Source organism: Chamaea fasciata, unplaced genomic scaffold (assembly GCF_029207755.1).
Source record: "Chamaea fasciata isolate MVZ Bird 193981 ecotype frontalis unplaced genomic scaffold, bChaFas1.0.hap1 SCAF_26, whole genome shotgun sequence".
In the NCBI taxonomy this organism is placed as follows: Eukaryota; Metazoa; Chordata; class Aves; order Passeriformes; family Sylviidae; genus Chamaea; species Chamaea fasciata.
Window position 1 is genome coordinate 3,801,117 of NW_027094111.1, and position 17,498 is coordinate 3,818,614.

Sequence of the window (17,498 nt, forward strand, 5' to 3'; positions counted from 1 at the left end):
AGCTGCCGAGGCACAAAGCCCGCCGCGGTCCCTGCTCAGCCCCTGGCCAGCCCTGGGGGAGCCGGGACCGAGCAGGATCCAGCGGCGGGATGAGGATGGAGGGATGGGAGAGTCCTCAGTTCTGGGTTTTAACTCCCACCCAACTCACAGCACCAGAGCGGCCAAGCTGGGCCAGCGCTGGGAGAGGGAGGAGGGTGAAAGGGCAAACGCTGGGGTTTTTTTTTTTTCAGGGTTGGAATTCTTCTTCTTTAGGGGACAGGGTAGAATACTCACACTCTCACACTCCTCTCCCACAAGAATACTCTCAGAAAAAAAAAAAAAACTGTTATAACACAATGTTTAAATAAGCATTTAATTAGGATTCCATTAGTATTAATATTGCTTTCAATTCCAAAAAGGTTAATTTCCACTTCTTTGCAGGTATTTCAAAGTACAATATTAACTTCATACAAAATGAGCAATTAAGCAAACACCATTATTTCACATTCTTCAAAAAATACAAATTCATATTTACTCTTTTGGGTTTTGGAGATGCTCTTCCTTTGGAAGTACTGTACCTGTAACTAACATCTTCACATTGCTCAATGTAAGCACATTTGTTCCCACGTTTCAGAGTTAAATAAATTCCTTTATTACCATACACACATTCTTGAGAAACTGGGGTTTAGTTCAGCTGTCTCCAAAGCCCCAGGCAGTGCAGCCCCCCAGCCCCGCCAGCTCAGCTGGAGCTGGAGCCAGGCTGGGGTTTGGGCTGGGAGAGGCAAAACAGAGCAGGGTCAGCCTGAGCAGAGGGAGGACAAGAGTCACAAACCAGGAACACACCAGCGACTGCAACTACAGCACTGCAAACACACCCTCGAGTCTGCTGGAAAAGGTCATGTGAAAAAAAAAAATCTTTTTAAGAAAAAGTAGAAACTGCATTTATTTGAGAAAGTGTACACTGCATAATGAACCAAATTTTGGCCAGCTTGCACACCACCGCAGCATGGTGTGGGGTTTCACCTAGTTCCAAAAACACACACTTAGACTATGTACACTACTACATAAATATCCAGTTTAATTTGCATTTCTCAGTGCAGACACAGAATCCAACTTCTAGAACATGTGATAGATATCAAGACAAGACACAAAAAAGTTAAAACTTCAGCCCTGTCCATGAGAATCGACTACAGGTAACATTTATAAAAACTTGACATTGCTTCCAAAATATGTTACGGAAAAAATAGTATACAATTAAAAACTCTGCAGTCAGAAATCCATAGGGTTTATTAAAGACATGCTCTTCTTTTTTTTTTTTTTTTTTTTGCCTTACAGTCCAAACTGACTCCCAACAGTTCTGCCCAGCTAGCTCAGGTAACTCCTGCCAAGAACTTTTCACCCACAGATCTCAAAACCATTTCGGAGACAACAAAACACCCTGTCCTCATCCCGTGGGGAGGATCCGAGGCAAGTGCCAGGTTCTGTGCCTTGCCCGAGGACGTGACACCAGAGCTGGTGTCTGCTCTGCCCCACTGACCCGGCTGCCTCACCCCAGCAACAGCTGCTCATCCCACATCACTTCCAAGGACAGCTAGGCTGGGCTCAGCTCCCCCTGCAGCTCCGTGCCAAGGCTGGCTCCAGCTCTGAGCCCAGTTTATTATCCTGGATCCAGGATAATATCCAGGAGTGCTGGAAACACTTCACAGCGTCGCTGCAGACCAAGGACAACGTTGTGGATGGCTACGGCCACGCCACCCCCAAGAAATAAGGCAGTAACAGGACATCAGAAACCATCTTGAGGACAAATTTCAAAAGGTGCAACATGCCTGTTTGAAAGCAGCTCGTCACTTGTGTTCCCACGTGGGTGACAGGATGGGGACAGGGGAAGAAGGACACACACCAAGGGACACACAGCATGTCCAACAGGAGCCACACGCAGCCCCCAGAAAGCGTGAGAGAAAAGGCTGCCGAAGCACAGTGCTCTCAGAGGGTTATTTGCATAGATTGGACGTTTGCTAACGATGCATAATTAGTCTGGGGCACGGGGGGAAGGGCAGCACAGCACCCACCACACCTGTTCTGTCAGACGGACACACACGGACCACGAGGGACAAGGATCTTTAGCTACAGGTATTGCACCAAGTTAAGTGCTCATCTTTGCACACCCCTGTTAACTTTTACTCAGAGCAAAAATAAACTTTGTGAAAGTATATACAAAAGAAATTGCAGCAATTGGGTTAAAGATAAAATAACCTAAAGTGCATTTTAGATACCAGTATGAGGTTCTGCGAACTTGTCTTCCTGGGCACACTCAGCATTACACAAGTGTCCAGCTCGTACTTTGTTCCATGTAATTCAGTACCAGCATTCAATCAGTGCTGATTTTCTACCCCAGCCCCCCACCCCCCACCTACAAAGCACAAAAAGCAATTTCTCCAACCTTCAGCTGCACTCCAAGTCTGCTTGCTTGGGTCCTTGCTTGGTGACCAAAGATACCAAAGTCAGTAACTTGATCCTTTCTACATATTTCAGCTTCTACACCCATCTAGAAACTATGAGTGACCAAGTAAACCCCCACTAGCACAAAACAGGTGCAGTTTTGCTCTCTGACTGATAATTAAAGGGGTTCATGCAGACTTTGTAGAGGCAGGCACGCTGTTCCCAGAGGCTCCAGCACATTAACCCTTTTCTGGGAATCCAATGTCTCACCACATCTGGAAGGGCAGAAACTCTCCCTTTTATTAACCATGTAATAATAGTGAATATGCTAAATGCTGGGGCAGCAAGGAGAGGACAGGAAAATCTCTGGCCTTGCAGGATCTCAGGGCTTTGCTGCAGCTGCCCTTGGATCTCCTCCCACCCCAGCATGGCACAGACTGCCCTGGAGCCCAGTCTGATCACACAGTACTGGGGATGATGCAAATGTGAAAACATCTCAGACACACGCAGCACAAACACTCTGGAAAGCAGATGGACGACAAACAACAAAAGCACACACCTGTAAAATGCAGTGGATGCACAGCCTGTGTGCTCACAGAATCACACGCTCCTGCCTCAGTAGAAGCTCTAACCAGTTCCACCTGAAATGCAGCCTGCCTGATGCATGTGTAAGAGGGCACTGGCAAACCCAATGCACCGAAGAATCAGCAGGATGTAGTGCTTTTCCTGGAACACAACAAAAAAAAACCCCAGTAGCTGTGAAGAGAAACAGCAGAGATTGACCCTGGGCACAGCTGCCCATCACTGCAGCTCCACACTGAGCTCCCCAGTCCAGAGACTTTGGTAGTTTCTTCTACTCACTTCAGCCACAAAAGAGTTTCTGAAGATGCTCTCTGGTCCAACCAGAAGCGTGTTTTAGGTTGACTAAGTCGTAAGTAGCAAAAGTAAAAAAGCCTCCCTGAAGGCTGTGAAGGCTCAGAAGCAGTTGCTAAATTGCCCAGCTGTCACAGTGCAGGCCACACCTGGGCCCCTTGTCCCCCACCAGAGGTAACCCCCACAACTCCTGGGGAATCTTCACACTCCTGCCTCAGCAGTCCCCCACAGGCACACACCCACTCACCCTCCAACACCACAGCTGCACTTCACCAAAGAAAATGCCTGAGGCCAGAGTGAGAGGCACCACAGGGACCCCCACACAGCTCCAGGCTGTGCTCACTCCTCTCCCAAAAGTGGAGCTCTATGCAGAGCAGCTGGCAGGAGACCCCTCTGCAAGGACAATCCCAACCATGCAGGCTTGGGACTGTGTTTTGTGTGTTCAAAGCAGTTCTTGCTGCCGTGCAACCCAACTGCAGCACAAAATGAAGCTGTAGGAGAAAAGCAAAGGGGCCACCACTTCCCTGCCCTCCAAGGATTGCCATTACAGCAACAAAACAAGAAATGCTTTGTTAATCAGTTTTGTGGATGCCAAACCCTGTTGCTGCAGGACTTACAGCCCTGCTCCAACAGCCTTGCCACACTCCCAGAGGAAACACCACCAGCATATGTGTGGTGATGCCCTGGAGTGTTCAGCCCTGGAGTTCATCATCCCTGCAGCTGCCAACAGCCAGCTCTCTGCCCCAGCACAGACACACGGCATGTCCCAGGCACAGAGTGTTCCTGTCTGCCCTCACAGGACACGGTTCTGCCCCCTCTGCACTTCACCAAAGCTGTCCAGGAGGGGAAGGCCAGCTCCCTTCAGTCCCTTCCACCCCTGCCTGGGCAGTGCATTCTCAGGGAACGGCAGGAGAGGTTGTGCTCTCAGTACCAGGGGTGGTCAGGCTACACTGAGCATGTCACAGGAGGATCAAACACCTGCTGATCACCAGGCAGCACTCACAGGGTTCTCCCCTCCCCGGAGGTACAGAGAGCAGCTCTGATCAAACACCAAGAGTGAAAGACCTCTATCCACTACAGTTTGCATTCCTAAACTGAGTGCAGGGACACTCCCCACTAATTGGCTTACAGTCATTATCTTTGTATCTCACTAATGACAACACTGTAAACTGAATAAAGACTATTTAATATTCTTTCCTTTAACACAAGACGACTGACAGCCAAAGCCAGAAAGATGGATAAAAACTATAAAATTACATCTTTTAAAATAATGCAGCATAAATAAACCATTTAGAATGAGACTGCATTTATTGCAACATTACAGGCTTTTTGGTGGAAGGGGGGGTTTGGATTTGATTTACCCTGAGTAGGTTAGAATATAGACTCTCAGTTTGATATGAAAAACTATTCTGTTGAGTAACATCTTTTAGTCAAGAAATAGCCCCGTGCACAAAAAGCTGGCATTGCAGTAGGCTGGAGGCAGAGTCAGGCAGAAATTATATAGCTCACTGGAGAGAAAAAAAAAAAAAAAAAAAAAAAAAAAGAAGGATGTGTGGACAACTGAAGGACAGACTCACTGAATTCAAACTGAATTTACGTTGAATCTTTCACAAAATTTTCTTAAGGGTAGTTCTTCACAAAAGATGAGAGTAACCAGCAAAGGCACCGTGCTCCTGATTCAACAGTCCCAGGGTTAGGATGATGACTTTGTAGCTGAACAGAGCCTAAGAAATCAAAAGAGCAGCAGGCACCAACCTGACCACACCTGGGACTCACTGTACCCTTTGGAGAGGCCAAGAAAACAGACTCTGGAGCCAGAGCCAGCAGTGGCTCCAACTGTGCTTCCATGCTGTGATACAGTGTCTGCAACACACTTGAGCCCTAGTGGAATTAAATGAACACATCTATTAGAGGCACAAGGTACCTGTGCCCTGCTGAAATGAACGCCCCCAAAGCTCTTGGAGGCTTTAGTAAGAGCTTTAGTACACAGCGAAACCAGGCAGCAGCTCCTCATCAGGTACGTGACAACCACCTTCAAACCACACTGCAGATAAACCCTCTCCCCCAGCGATGCCACCTCCTCCCCTGCAGCCTCCTTTCCTGGGCTCCCCTTTAGTGCATGGTTAGTAGAGACACGAGAGACAGGAGAAAATCAGAGACCCAAGAAGTTGTAACAAAGACCCGCTTGCTGCCAGTACCTTAATCCCAAAAGTGAGTGATGTGCAATTGGAGACAAAGTAACCCCCCTTTTCCTTTTAGAAATCATTTTGCACACGAGTAACCTTAACTTCTGTGTTCACATATGACAAGCAAAAGTGACAGACAGTGCAGCCAAAACAGTTCATATATAACTTAACTATTTCTTTTTTTTTTACCTTTTTTTTTTTTTTTAAGATAGAATCTCGAAGGTGGATGTACCTGGGACGTGACTAAGATGACATCCGTGAAGCAGAAATAAGCCACAAAACTTCCAAAGAGGAAGGAATAAGAATCGATCCTTCAGTTTCTGCTTCTAAGGAGAAGGGTTTTACCCTCCAGGTGCAAAGGAAAAAAATCTGGAACATCTTCACTTAGAGAAGCTGCTATTCAAACCAATTTCTTCCTCACCCTGCAGTAGTGCTTCGATTGGAATTATATTAGACGGGGTTTCAGGGCTTTGGAGGGACAGGAAGTCCGATACATCCATGGCACTTAATGTTTCAGTCTGGGAGTCTGAAGGGTTAACTATCTGACTGCTCTGCCCACAAGGAGGAGGAGGAGCAGAGGAGGAAGGAAAGGTCTGAGGCTGCAGCTGGGAAGCTGGCTGCTCCAAAGTTTTTGAATCAGGTGAGGAACATTCCTTCTTAACGGTGGAGGTGGCTTTGTCCTTGGCAGAGTCTCGGCAGGCACACTGGCACTGGCAGGCCTCTTCCTGCTTTATAATAATAACAGGAACGCTGAGACCGATCTGCTGAACGGGGTTTCCTGAAGGTGAGACAGAGACAAAACACAATGCAACTACATAATTTCACTGCAGGGAGAGAGAAATCAGCTTTGTTGAATTAGTTCAGTGTCAGGCTTACCTGTGTTACCAGCTACTGGTAATGCAGTGGTAAAAAACACCTTTTCTACTACTTTTGGAACTTGTGGCTTGAAAGAAAAGAAAAACAAGAAAAAAGTGTGAATTGACTCGAATCGAATTTCTGCTGTTCAAATTCTAAACAGCTATATGCATATTCCAAAGAAACACAAAGGAAAACTGGGCATAAGTATTGTTTCAGTGGTCCTCAAAATTGGGCAGAACATCCCCTGCATTATTTGCTGGCAAACTCAGCTTGTGGGTTTTGACAATTCAATGACTGAATTCTTAAACACTGCTCTGTGTGCTCCCACTGCCTGTACCTGCAGCCACTCCCTCGTGTCCACCTACAGCTGAGAGCCTGAAGTGGCACCAATACTGTCAAAGAGAAAACTCCTCAAGTTTCAGCTATCCAGATTTACTAGAAAACCACAAACATTCTCTTTTCATTAAAGCTCTTTTCATTATCAGTCAAAATTAGGCAGAGATTACAAAATGACTAAACACAACCTTTTGTGTTTCTATGCATTAAAAGCAATATATTAAAGCCCATGTATATCCTCAGGCCTGGTGGTGCCCTGTGCTGGATAAACACGCTGATAGCTGCACCACGAGGGGAAAGAAGGAAGAAAGATCTTTCTGTGTTTCTCTGTGCTCTGTTTCTCTCCCAGTCTATTCCAGGGGCTGCACTGGTGATGTGTATACACATTAACATGACAAGCATCATACCACACTGCATCCTGGGGTTTATCTTACAGGTTTGACCCTCTCCCTGTTCAAAAGCCAAGGCTCTAGTAGGAATGGTTCAAGCCGTTGCAAAGCCCTGCTGGATGTACTGACCATTTGTTCTTGGCTTTGTGGGGAACCAGTGGCACCATTTAAGATCCATTGTAAGTTCTGCTCTCCCATGACAATGCTGGACTGCAGGATGGCGGTGCTTGGAGAAGGTGTAATGGTTATAGTGGGGTTACTGGTCAAAACAGGGTTTGCACCAACAGGCACAGTCTGAACTACAGCTGGCAGGGGCTCAGCTGCACTGGGGGCTGTGGGGGCAGGAGCCCCAGCAACCACGGACAGTCCCTGCACCAAGGGCTGCTGCGGAGGCTGGCTGTGCTGCAGGAAGTCTTGGCGACCGCCTGCAAACGCTGTGCTGTGAGGAACAGGCACTTCTGGGGATTGTAAAACAGTTGCAGGATTCCCAAACGCAGCCGGCTGTGAGCTGGGTGCTATGGAGGAGGGAGCAGCGGGGGCTGCCGAGGCTTGCAGCGCTGCCTGGGCGGGCTCAGGGAGGCCGAGCTGCAGGACCAAGGGGAGGGACAAGGAGGCGGCGTCGGCTGCTGGGGGCGGGACCGCAGCCACCGAGTCCGCGTCGCCGTTAAACCCTTCAATCAAGGAAGCTGCTGGAAGAGAAGCAGAAAAAATGTCAATACATCCCTTCTCAAAAAGTCTGAATGAACTGCTTTTTCAATGAACTTATCAGCTAGCTGATGGATTTTTTGCCAAGCAAAGCATTACCACGACTAGAGGTCCAAAACAATCCTAGACAGTGAAATCTAAAAGTAGCTGCAAATTCAGAAAGTTTGTAACGCTGGGCTCTCTACACTGAGCCTGATCAGTCTCATCAGCTCCCTCTAATAAGCCTTTTAATCAGCTGGGTTGTACAGCAACTTTAAGAAGGAACCTTGAAAACAGGATGATGTGGACTGCTTGAGAACTCCGGTACTGAGGACAGAGTGCTGGGTCACCTCCCTGTCACTGGGTGTCACACCATCTGTGCACACCACGCATCCCAACACCAACAAATTCAACCCTGGAATTAAAGTTCTTTTTGCTTCTTAAGAGTTACATTGGGCATTAACCTTCATTCTGAAATGCTGGGTTCAGTACATGCACGCAGAGCTGTCAGAAAGAGCTGCACTCCTTAACAGCAGTGCAGATATAACTGGTACCTGTCTGCTGAGAGTCATCCTGATTCGCAGTGTGGTCTGGGCTCTGAAACATAGACTCAAAGATGCTTGCTGGTGAGATTGTACTGAGGTCCTGTCCATGTGTCTGACAAACAGAAAACAAAGACGAAGACATCAGACAACGCGGTATCTCAGGTCTCCACAAACCCTAGTCAAGCAGCGTCAGAAACACTCCTCCAATGAACCAGCCACCTTCAGGAATGGCAACACATAAATCTTACACGCTATAAATTTACACCTAGTTTTTATTGCCTGTAATCAAATTTACCAACATAATGAGCAACCCCCTACAAAAATAAGTAACTGCTTCAAAAGTAAAATATATTCCTCTGCATCCACACTTTGTTTAACCCTTATTTCTTGCAGTACTCCATTAGAAACAGATATTAACTGGCTGCTTGCAGAACCTTTTCTGGAGCAGAAAAAAAAAAGCTCTATTTAGATTGCATCCTGGACTATGCAATTGTAGTCACCCACACTGCTCAAAGAGCAGAATATACACCAGAGCTGCACCCTGCTCAGCACAAAGAACAACACAGTCTCCTCAACATCTCATTTTCCTCTGTGTAAAATCTAAGCTCAGTCAACACTTATCAGGAAGCAAGAACACTGTTCTGGTAAAATCAGCTGCAGAGCCTTCTACAGCAAGTTGAACTAAGCACTGCACATTCTGGAGGACAAAATCAGGACTCAAATGAGGATGAGGCAATTCCAGGACAGTAACTCACTGGATTAGAGTTCTCCCGCAATTCTGAATCTGTTGATATGAGGCTTAAATCACTCAGACAAAGTGAGTGACTTGTATCCTGTGAAAAAAGAAAAACAGTTTGAATTATATATTAAAAGAAGTATGTCAGGGATGTTTTAAATTACTTCTGAGAATCCTCAGCTTATATTGGACCCAGATCTCAGTTCTAAAATCAAAGGAGCAAGATTTTTAAGCAAAGGATATTAAGCAGCTATCAAGGATTCTTAACATGTCTGTCAAAATACTTCCAAAAAGTCATATAACCCAGAATTTTAAATTAGCATAGGAACAAATCAACTTTAAGAAAATAATAAAAAATAAACCTTCCCAGTACGTACTTTTAGTTAGTGTCTATTCTACTTCACATGTTTACCCCACAGTATTAATTCCAACTGAAGCACACACAAGGAAACCCTGACGGACACAACTGCCCACATGCACACGTTGGCAAAGTGAGCACTTACAACTCCCTTTGAAAATCCCAGTCTTAAATGCTACCAGCTGCAGATCAAATGATTTCGTCCCCAAGGTATGGTTTATATCCATCTAACACAGGGGAATTAAGAAGTGTTACTAACCTCAGACACATTGTTATTGGGAAGTGCATTATAGGTATGTCCCTTCTCATGACCTTTCATGTGACTCTTGAGACTGTACTGGGTACTGAAAGTCTTCTCACAACCATTGCTAGGACAGAAGAAGGGTTTCTCCCCTAGAGGCAGCACAGAACACATTTAACAGACTTAAAAACATCCTATCAGACACTTCTAAAGCACCTGGGAGAGCAGTGTTTCATACAAACAAGGTGTTTAATGCCCCTTCACACAGTGAGTGTTCCTGGGAATCCTGCAGGTGAGTGCTCCCATTTCACCATGGGAACTGACACACAACACAATATTTAATTGTTGCGCATCCTTACTGATACATTTGTGAAAACATTTTCATTGAATTCAGGACCTGTCAAGCATAAATATAACTCCATAAATGGAAAATTTGGGTTGGCCTGATGCAGGTGCAGGAGTTTGCGCTTGGCCTTTTTAAACACATGAGGTTCACATGGGCACACTCCTCCAGCCTGCCAAGGTCTCTCTGGATGCCATCCCCTCCCTCACACATGTCACCTGAGCCACTCAGCTTGGTGTCACTCCCATATTATATGGAACTATAAAGTCATATTAGGATTCTGAAAGTTAGTATAAACTGAATAAGCTCAATTAAAGAAAATTAAAAAAAAAATAACATAGAACTTACCAGTATGTGTCCTAACGTGTGTTTTGAGGTGGTGGCTTGCAGCAAAAGCCTTCCCACAGCCATCATGCTCACACCTGAATGAGGCACCACGGAAGAGTCAGCATCAGCCCCTTCAACGCATTAGCTACAACCTTAAATGATGCTTTGCAATAGTTCCAGGACTCTAAAAAGCAGGCCCAAAGCTAAGCTAAGCTCAGTTAGCAACCAGGTATCTCCCAGCAGCTGCTGTGCCTGCTACACACATCACAGCAGGGCTCTGAGAAGGACTTAAAAATCCAAGCACAAAGGCAATAGTTGGGGGATTCCTTCATGGAATACACACTGCAGCCCAGCAGAGAGCAGCCATGTGTTTTAAAAGATGCTCATCATGGCGTAGGTTTATGTTTAAAAATCTACTTTAACTATTCTTGTCTTTTAGGACAATCACTGCACCCACTGTCAAAGGCAGCTGTGGGAGCTGGAGAACAAACAAGCTCCAATGCCAGTCAGCCACCTTCACTCATTTCTCAGAACCCCACTCCATTCAGAGCAGTAACAGCTGCTTTTTGGCTCAGGTGCCTCATTACCTGAGGCACAGAAGCCACGTAAGGCACAGGACTCACCGAAATGGCTTTTCTCCTGTGTGTGTTCGAATGTGCTTCCTCAGGTCACTGTGCGTTGTGAAGTATTTGCTGCAGCCTTCTGATTCACAGTTAAATGTTTTCCCTGTGTGAAGCCTTTGATGTGCTTTCAACCTAAAAAACGTGTCAAAAAAATCCCTCTTAGGACTGGTAGGATAAGACAGCGCCGGCCTGAGGCAAGCAAGCCACTCTTTCAAACGTGCAGGACAGGATCAAAGGCTTAACATATCCTGAGAAGAAGGTAATGAGCTCGTGGAAGTGACTGCAATCAGTTCCAAAGCCCTCCAACAGGTCTGAGAGACCCCTGTGTTCATGCACCACCTTCAGTGCTACTGGAATATAGAGAAGTCATCACAGTTCTGTTATCCCACCCTTTGGACAGCATTGCCACACTTGAGAGGTTTATATTCATACCTGTACATGGAAGAACCAAAATAATTGTATTCAAACGCCAAGGAGATGCAACTTGCACAACTGCAACAGCCATACCTACAAGGAAACTTGCCAGAGCCTTCCCACCTGTAGTGCTGAATACCTTCTCACCTGTACAGGGTTCAATGTCCCCTCACCTGTACAGGGCTGGACACCTCTCACCTGTACAGTGTTGAACTCCCTCTCACCTGTAGTGTTAAACACCCTCTCACCTGTACAGTTGAACACCCCTCACCTGCACAGTGTGTTGAACACCTCAGCTGTACAGTTGAACACTTTCTCACCTGTACAATGTGTTGAAGGCCTTCTCACAGCCCTGCACGTCGCACTCAAAGGGTTTCTCCTTGGTGTGCACCCTGACGTGGATTTTGAGGCTGTAGGAGGTGAGGAAGGCCTTGCCACAGCCCTCCTGGTTGCAGACAAAGGTGTACTCCCCCCGGTGGGTTTTCTGGTGAGTGCGCAGGTTGCCGGCGGTGCTGTAGGTGCGGGGACAGCCCTCAAAGGTGCACTGGTAGCGCTTCACCTGAAGGACAGAACGCTGCATGCTTCACCTTTTTTAATGATTTCTGGAATCCAGATATGGGTGCAGTGCTTTGAGGCAGTCAGACATCAAAGACAATGCAACAGATTTTGACCCCAAAGCCCCCCCAGAATATTTGCTGCTGCTGAATTCTCTGACAACAACATTTCTGTTGCGTTCTGTGAGGAAGGAGTGGCACATGGGAAAGCAGGTGGCCCTGCAGAACAGGAATCTAACACAAGGGGAAGAAGGAAAAAACATAATCCAAAATTTTTCTAGCTAAAAATCTGATAACACAGTTGGAAAGAACACTGAGGAGCCATCAAATCTTGCACTACCTGCATGTGTAGCACCTGCACTTCAGTTCGATGCTTCCTGCAGAGCTACTTATTTGTGGAGCAGGGAGACAAAGGAAAATGCACTGTCACAGTGCTCAAACCCACTGCCCGTGTGCTCAATTCCCATCAACACCCTGAGCAAAACGGTTTTTACCATCTCCCATGGACTAACCACCAGTCCATTCATCACTTTATCCCAAAACAGCCTTCACTGAGCCTTGCTCTTTCCCTCTGTGGCTGCTGTAACAGTCAATGCCTCAAGTGTAACGGATCACACTTGGTCACAAGGACACCCCAATAAAGGTGTCACAGGTTTCTCAGTGAGCCATTGAGATCCCTAGGACAAGCTCACATGGAACTAGATTTGGTACCTTCCCCACTTGTGCAGCAGGCACAAGGGATGGTTTAGAAGCCTCCAGAGTGCAAGTGGTAACAGCTAATGAAATCTCATCCTCTCTCGTGAAGCAGAAGGAATACACCCCCTGATCTGCCTGAATAAAGTTATCCTCCACCATTAATTACCAGACTGATGGCTTTCATTTGACAAAGTTCAGAACCCTCAACACCTAAAAATGACTGAGGAGCCCAAGAGAGGACTTGGCAAGTCACACCAGCTCTAAATCAGGTTCTAGACAGTTCTCCATAATGAAAGAGAAATGGTTAGTCCCAACCTCTTTTGCAGGGGACAAAACTGCCAGCAGCACCCCTTTAAGAAAATTCTATAAAGCTGAATGAACTTTTGTGTATCTCAATCCATGGTCTCTTGTTGCTCCCACAACAGGCTGGCATTCACCTTCACCTTGCCTCAATAAAACCTTCACATTTGCAGAACGTTAAACCCTCCTGTGAGACATCCAAGAGACCTTCACCCAGGGCACAGAAATACCATCATGTGCTGGGTTTGGCTGTGACAGAGCACATTTTCTTCACTTGTGCACAGCATGTTCTGGATTTGTGCTCAACACAGGGCTGATGATAGAGATGGAATTTTTTAGTCCTTTCTCATTCTGCCCCACCAGCGAGGGGCTGGGGGGGACACAGCCAGGACAGCGGACCCTGACTGATCCAGGGATATCCCAGACCATGTACAGAAATAGAAAGCTGGGGAAGGAGGAGGAAGGGGAAACATTCTGTGCTCCCCAGTCTCTGTTAGGTGCGCTCAGCCTGGTTTTCCTGGGCATGGCTGAGCTCGCACCTGCCACGGGAAGCAAGGAATTCACCCCTTCACATTTTCAACCAGTCACTCAGCATTCTCAGAGAAGGGAGCAGTAATTTCACTCTAAGCAATCTGCCCTTAATTTACAGCTCAAATGAGGCAGAAGTTACCACTAAAGAACTGCAGCATGGTTACAGTGCAGTTAGTAAGGCTGGCTGTGCTGGGGCAGCCACAACACAGAGCACTAAGACACCAACATCAGAAAGCATTTTATTGCATGAGGAGGGTACAAAATGCTCCCCCAGGATCACCAGATCCAGCACAGTTCCTGTCTCAGTGCTGAAGGAAATGTTCCCTGTGACAGCTTTAAGGCAGCTGGAAATGAACACTTTACAGAACATTCCCCACGGTACACAAGGGATCTGACACAGGCAGGAACCAGCTGAAAATCAAGGGAGGGTTCTGTTAAGCTTTCTAGGTATTTACATTTAGGTCTAGAAGAAAAAGCACAGTATTGATTACTGATTAAGCTGTTTGGTTCCCAGCTGTCACCGCCTGTGTGTGAGGGAAGGTGGCAGCAGCAACAGCAGTTTAATGGCCTGAACTCCGACAATGCAGCACTCCCCCTCCCTCAAAGGCCAAATCTTTATTTCACAAACCCTTCTGAGCACACCACAGGCAGCAGCAACATCACCACCACGTTCTGAACAAAACAAACCTTTCTGTGTGAAGCACCACAGCATTTAATTCTCTTTTCACATTAGCACAGCACAGCTTAAACACACAAAACCACCAGAGGTTGATTTGAAAGCCTCAAATCATGACTTGAAAGGCTCACAGAGACAGCAGCAAGAGCTCCAGGCTGCCACAGCACCCCAGAAAACCAACAAGGCAACAGAGGCCAAGGCCTGGGGAGGCAGGATGGGGCCCAGGGACTCTGAGGACAAAGGCTGTGGCTTTTGGCCAGGGACACTGAGCTGCTGCTTCTGCCAGGGGACGCTGGAAGAGACGTGATCCAGCCTTTCCCTCAGAAATGGGAACTCATTGTGCAATAACCAACGGGGCTGGAGGAAGCAGAGCCTCACACCTTGGTTCAAAGTCTACAGTAACTGCTCTGTTTGCCTTTAACTCTTCCCGAGCTTTCCACGCCCCCCCGAAATGGCTACATTTTCTGTGTCATGCTGAACAAAGGACAGCTGAATCTGAAATATGAAACTGTAATCATGTTTGTTTTTACCAGCACAATTACACTGAGAGATATAACAGAATTAGAACAAAAAAAAAAAAAAAAGCCAAAGGTAACTGAAGTGCAAAACCTCCTTTTTAGCTTCACAGATGTCTAAAGCTGACCTGAAAAACCTAAGACTTTAAAACAATTACCTCAAGCGTTAAAACTGTTATAAACATTTTGGGAGCACCAAAGAACAGAGCTGCTGGTTTTCAGAGATGACCCAGGCGTTTGGGAGCTTCAGAGCTTTCCCCTCCTCACCTCCAGACAACTCATCAGGCTCTGAGACAGCAACAGGGCCTTGCACACGTGCTCAGTGCCACTGCTGTCACAGTGTGGCATCACTGCCCTCTGTTCTGGGAAATTAATTCCAGAAATGGAAAATAAATTCGTATAAAGCATTTCACTAGGAAATGCCACGTCTTACAAGGCTTCTCTAAAGCACAAGGGTGAAAAACTGAATTTAATTGCACACACGGCCATTGACCCTGTTTAGCTCCCACCCCTTTTGTGGCTCAGGGTCACACAAAGAGGAGAAGAAAGTGAAATCCTTCAGCAGCTCCAGGCTGCAGCAGTTGGTAACTCGAGTAAGTGACAGAAGGAGACTCAAACAGGCTCACACCTCAGTCCAGAAGTTCCCCAGCAGCAGAGCTGACACCCCTGAGCCCCAGCTCCTGAGCCAGGATGGTGAGACGGTGACAGTTCTGTGCTGAGGGACAGGACCCAGTGTCACAGCACAGACACCTGCACTCAGCACCCCTCACAGAACTCAGGCAGAACAGGAGCACTGAGCTGTCCCTGAGCTGCTGTCACAGTCACCTCCCCTTTGCACCCAAAAAGGAGAGTGCCAGGACACGCTCTCCCCACAGAATTCATCAGGGAAACAGAATGAGGAGTAAACTCCATTTTAGCCATGCAGGCTGACCTGAGCTCTCAAAACACATCGGATGGCAGCTTAAAGCATCCCTCTTCTCCTCACAGACTCCCTGTGACGCAGTAAAACTACAAATAATTTAAAATTTGGCCTCTCAAATCTGGTACTCCAGCTGCCAGCAATGGCCTGGCCCTTAACTGTGACCTGAGAATGTGCCCAACCCCAGAGCAACAGCTCAGGTTGTTCCAGCTGCCCCTGAACTCACAAAGAAACGACCTGACCAGAAGAGAACCTGAAGATCACTAAAATTACACACAAACACGTGTCAGTGCCACACCCTCCTGCCATGCAGGGTCACCAAGTGCCTCCTGGCAGGGTCCTGGGGCAGCAGGGGGTGGCAGAGGGGACAGGGATGTCCCTCCATTCTCCCCAGCACCACAATGAGAGCACATTTAGTGCAGGGCAATTCACTCTGCTACACAAACCCCTCCAAAATGAGCAAAACTCCTGCCCCTCTCCTGAAAACCAGCCTCGGGAAAAGCCATTTCCAAAGCCTTTAAGGAACACAAAGCCCAGAATTCCATTCAAACACATGTACTCACCTCCTTACGTTTGGTTTCTGGGCACTCAGACTGCAGAGTGAGTGTTGCTCCCTCGATGTTTCTGGGCATGGGAGTGGAACCAGGATTTATCGTTAGATGAATCTGATCTGGAGAAATAATGTGTTGCACATAACCCTGTGACATCCCTTCATGATCTGCTATCAAATGAAATCCTTCTTCGTGACCCTCGGGTAAAAAAGGCAAGTGATCAGCACACTGTCCTTCATCCTCCTCATCCTCCAGCACGCTGTGGTCCTGCTCGATGAGCACAGTTGTCCTGTCATAAACCGTCCCGGACGAGGAGGACACCAGCCCGTTTTTGTCGGCAAACCTCAGCATATTTTCATCCTGGGCTAAGTCGTCTTCCTCCGCTTCATAGTACACGGCGTTGCCCTCGGGGCTGTTCTCGCCCATGGCTCCGCGCCTCTCGCCGCGCTACCGGGAGGAGCTGCCCCCGGAACGGCTCATCTGCAACACAACCGCGGGCGGGGGAAGGCGGGGGTCAGGCGGCGGGGCCGGCCCGGGCCCGTTCCGCCCGCAGGCACAGCCCCGGGGCGGCCGGTGGCGGCGGGGCCGGGCCCGTTCCGCTCGCAGGCACAGCCCCGGGGCGGCCGGTGGCGGCGGGGCCGGGCCCGTTCCGCCCGCAGGCACAGCCCCGGGGCGGCCGGTGGCGGCGGGGCCGGGCCCGTTCCGCTCGCAGGCACAGCCCCGGGGTGGCCGGTGGCAGGGCCGGGCCCGTTCCGCTCGCAGGCACAGCCCCGGGGTGGCCGGTGGCAGGGCCGGGCCCGTTCCGCTCGCAGGCACAGCCCCGGGGTGGCCGGTGGCAGGGCCGGGCCCGTTCCGCTCGCAGGCACAGCCCCGGGGTGGTCGGGCCCGTTCCGCTCGCAGGCACAGCCCTGGGGCGGCCGGTGGCGGCGGGGCCGGGGCCGGGCCCGTTCCGCTCGCAGGCACAGCCCCGGGGCGGCCGGTGGCGGCGGGGCCAGGCCCGTTCCGCTCGCACAGCCCCCGGGGCGGCCGGTGGCGGCGGGGCCGGGCCCGTTCCGCTCGCAGGCACAGCCCTGGGGCGGCCGGTGGCGGCGGGGCCGGGCCGGGCCGGGCCGAGCGCCGCGGTCCCGCCCCGAGCGAGGCACTACCCCCACCCCACCCGGTGCCGCGAAGAGCCACTACGGGTGCCTGCGCGAGCCGCAGTGCCCTCCCCAGGGCTCGGCTCGGCCCGTCCTTCCCCGGCCCCGCTCCCCCCGCCCGCTCACCGGGTGCCGGCGGCGGCTCCTTCCCCGCCCCAGCGGCACCATGATCGCCGCGACCCCACTTCCGCTTCCGGGAGCGCCGCGCCCGCCGCGGGGGCTGACGGGAGGGCGGAGCACAGCGCCCCCGCGCGGCCGCGCGCGCCCCCTCAGCGCCCCCAGCGACACC

General features: G+C 49.1%; 1 protein-coding gene across 2 annotated transcripts; it reads right to left on the reverse strand.

Moving 5' to 3' along the window:
- Positions 1-338: 338 nt before the first annotated feature.
- On the reverse strand, positions 339-17,394 carry MTF1 (metal regulatory transcription factor 1). 2 transcript variants are annotated; one of them, XM_066204296.1, is made up of 11 exons: positions 17,336-17,394; positions 16,086-16,553; positions 11,652-11,890; positions 10,918-11,049; positions 10,316-10,389; positions 9,643-9,776; positions 9,045-9,122; positions 8,299-8,401; positions 7,190-7,746; positions 6,354-6,420; positions 339-6,255 (listed from the first exon to the last, which is right to left on the reverse strand). In XM_066204296.1, exons 2-11 carry the CDS (start codon positions 16,497-16,499, stop codon positions 5,858-5,860), a joined length of 2,196 nt encoding a protein of 731 aa, XP_066060393.1. In that variant the 5' UTR covers positions 16,500-16,553; positions 17,336-17,394; the 3' UTR covers positions 339-5,857. The 2 variants fall into 2 exon arrangements, with proteins under 2 accessions (XP_066060393.1, XP_066060392.1); XM_066204295.1 differs by having other exon boundaries at positions 7,190-7,749.
- Positions 17,395-17,498: the final 104 nt, after the last annotated feature.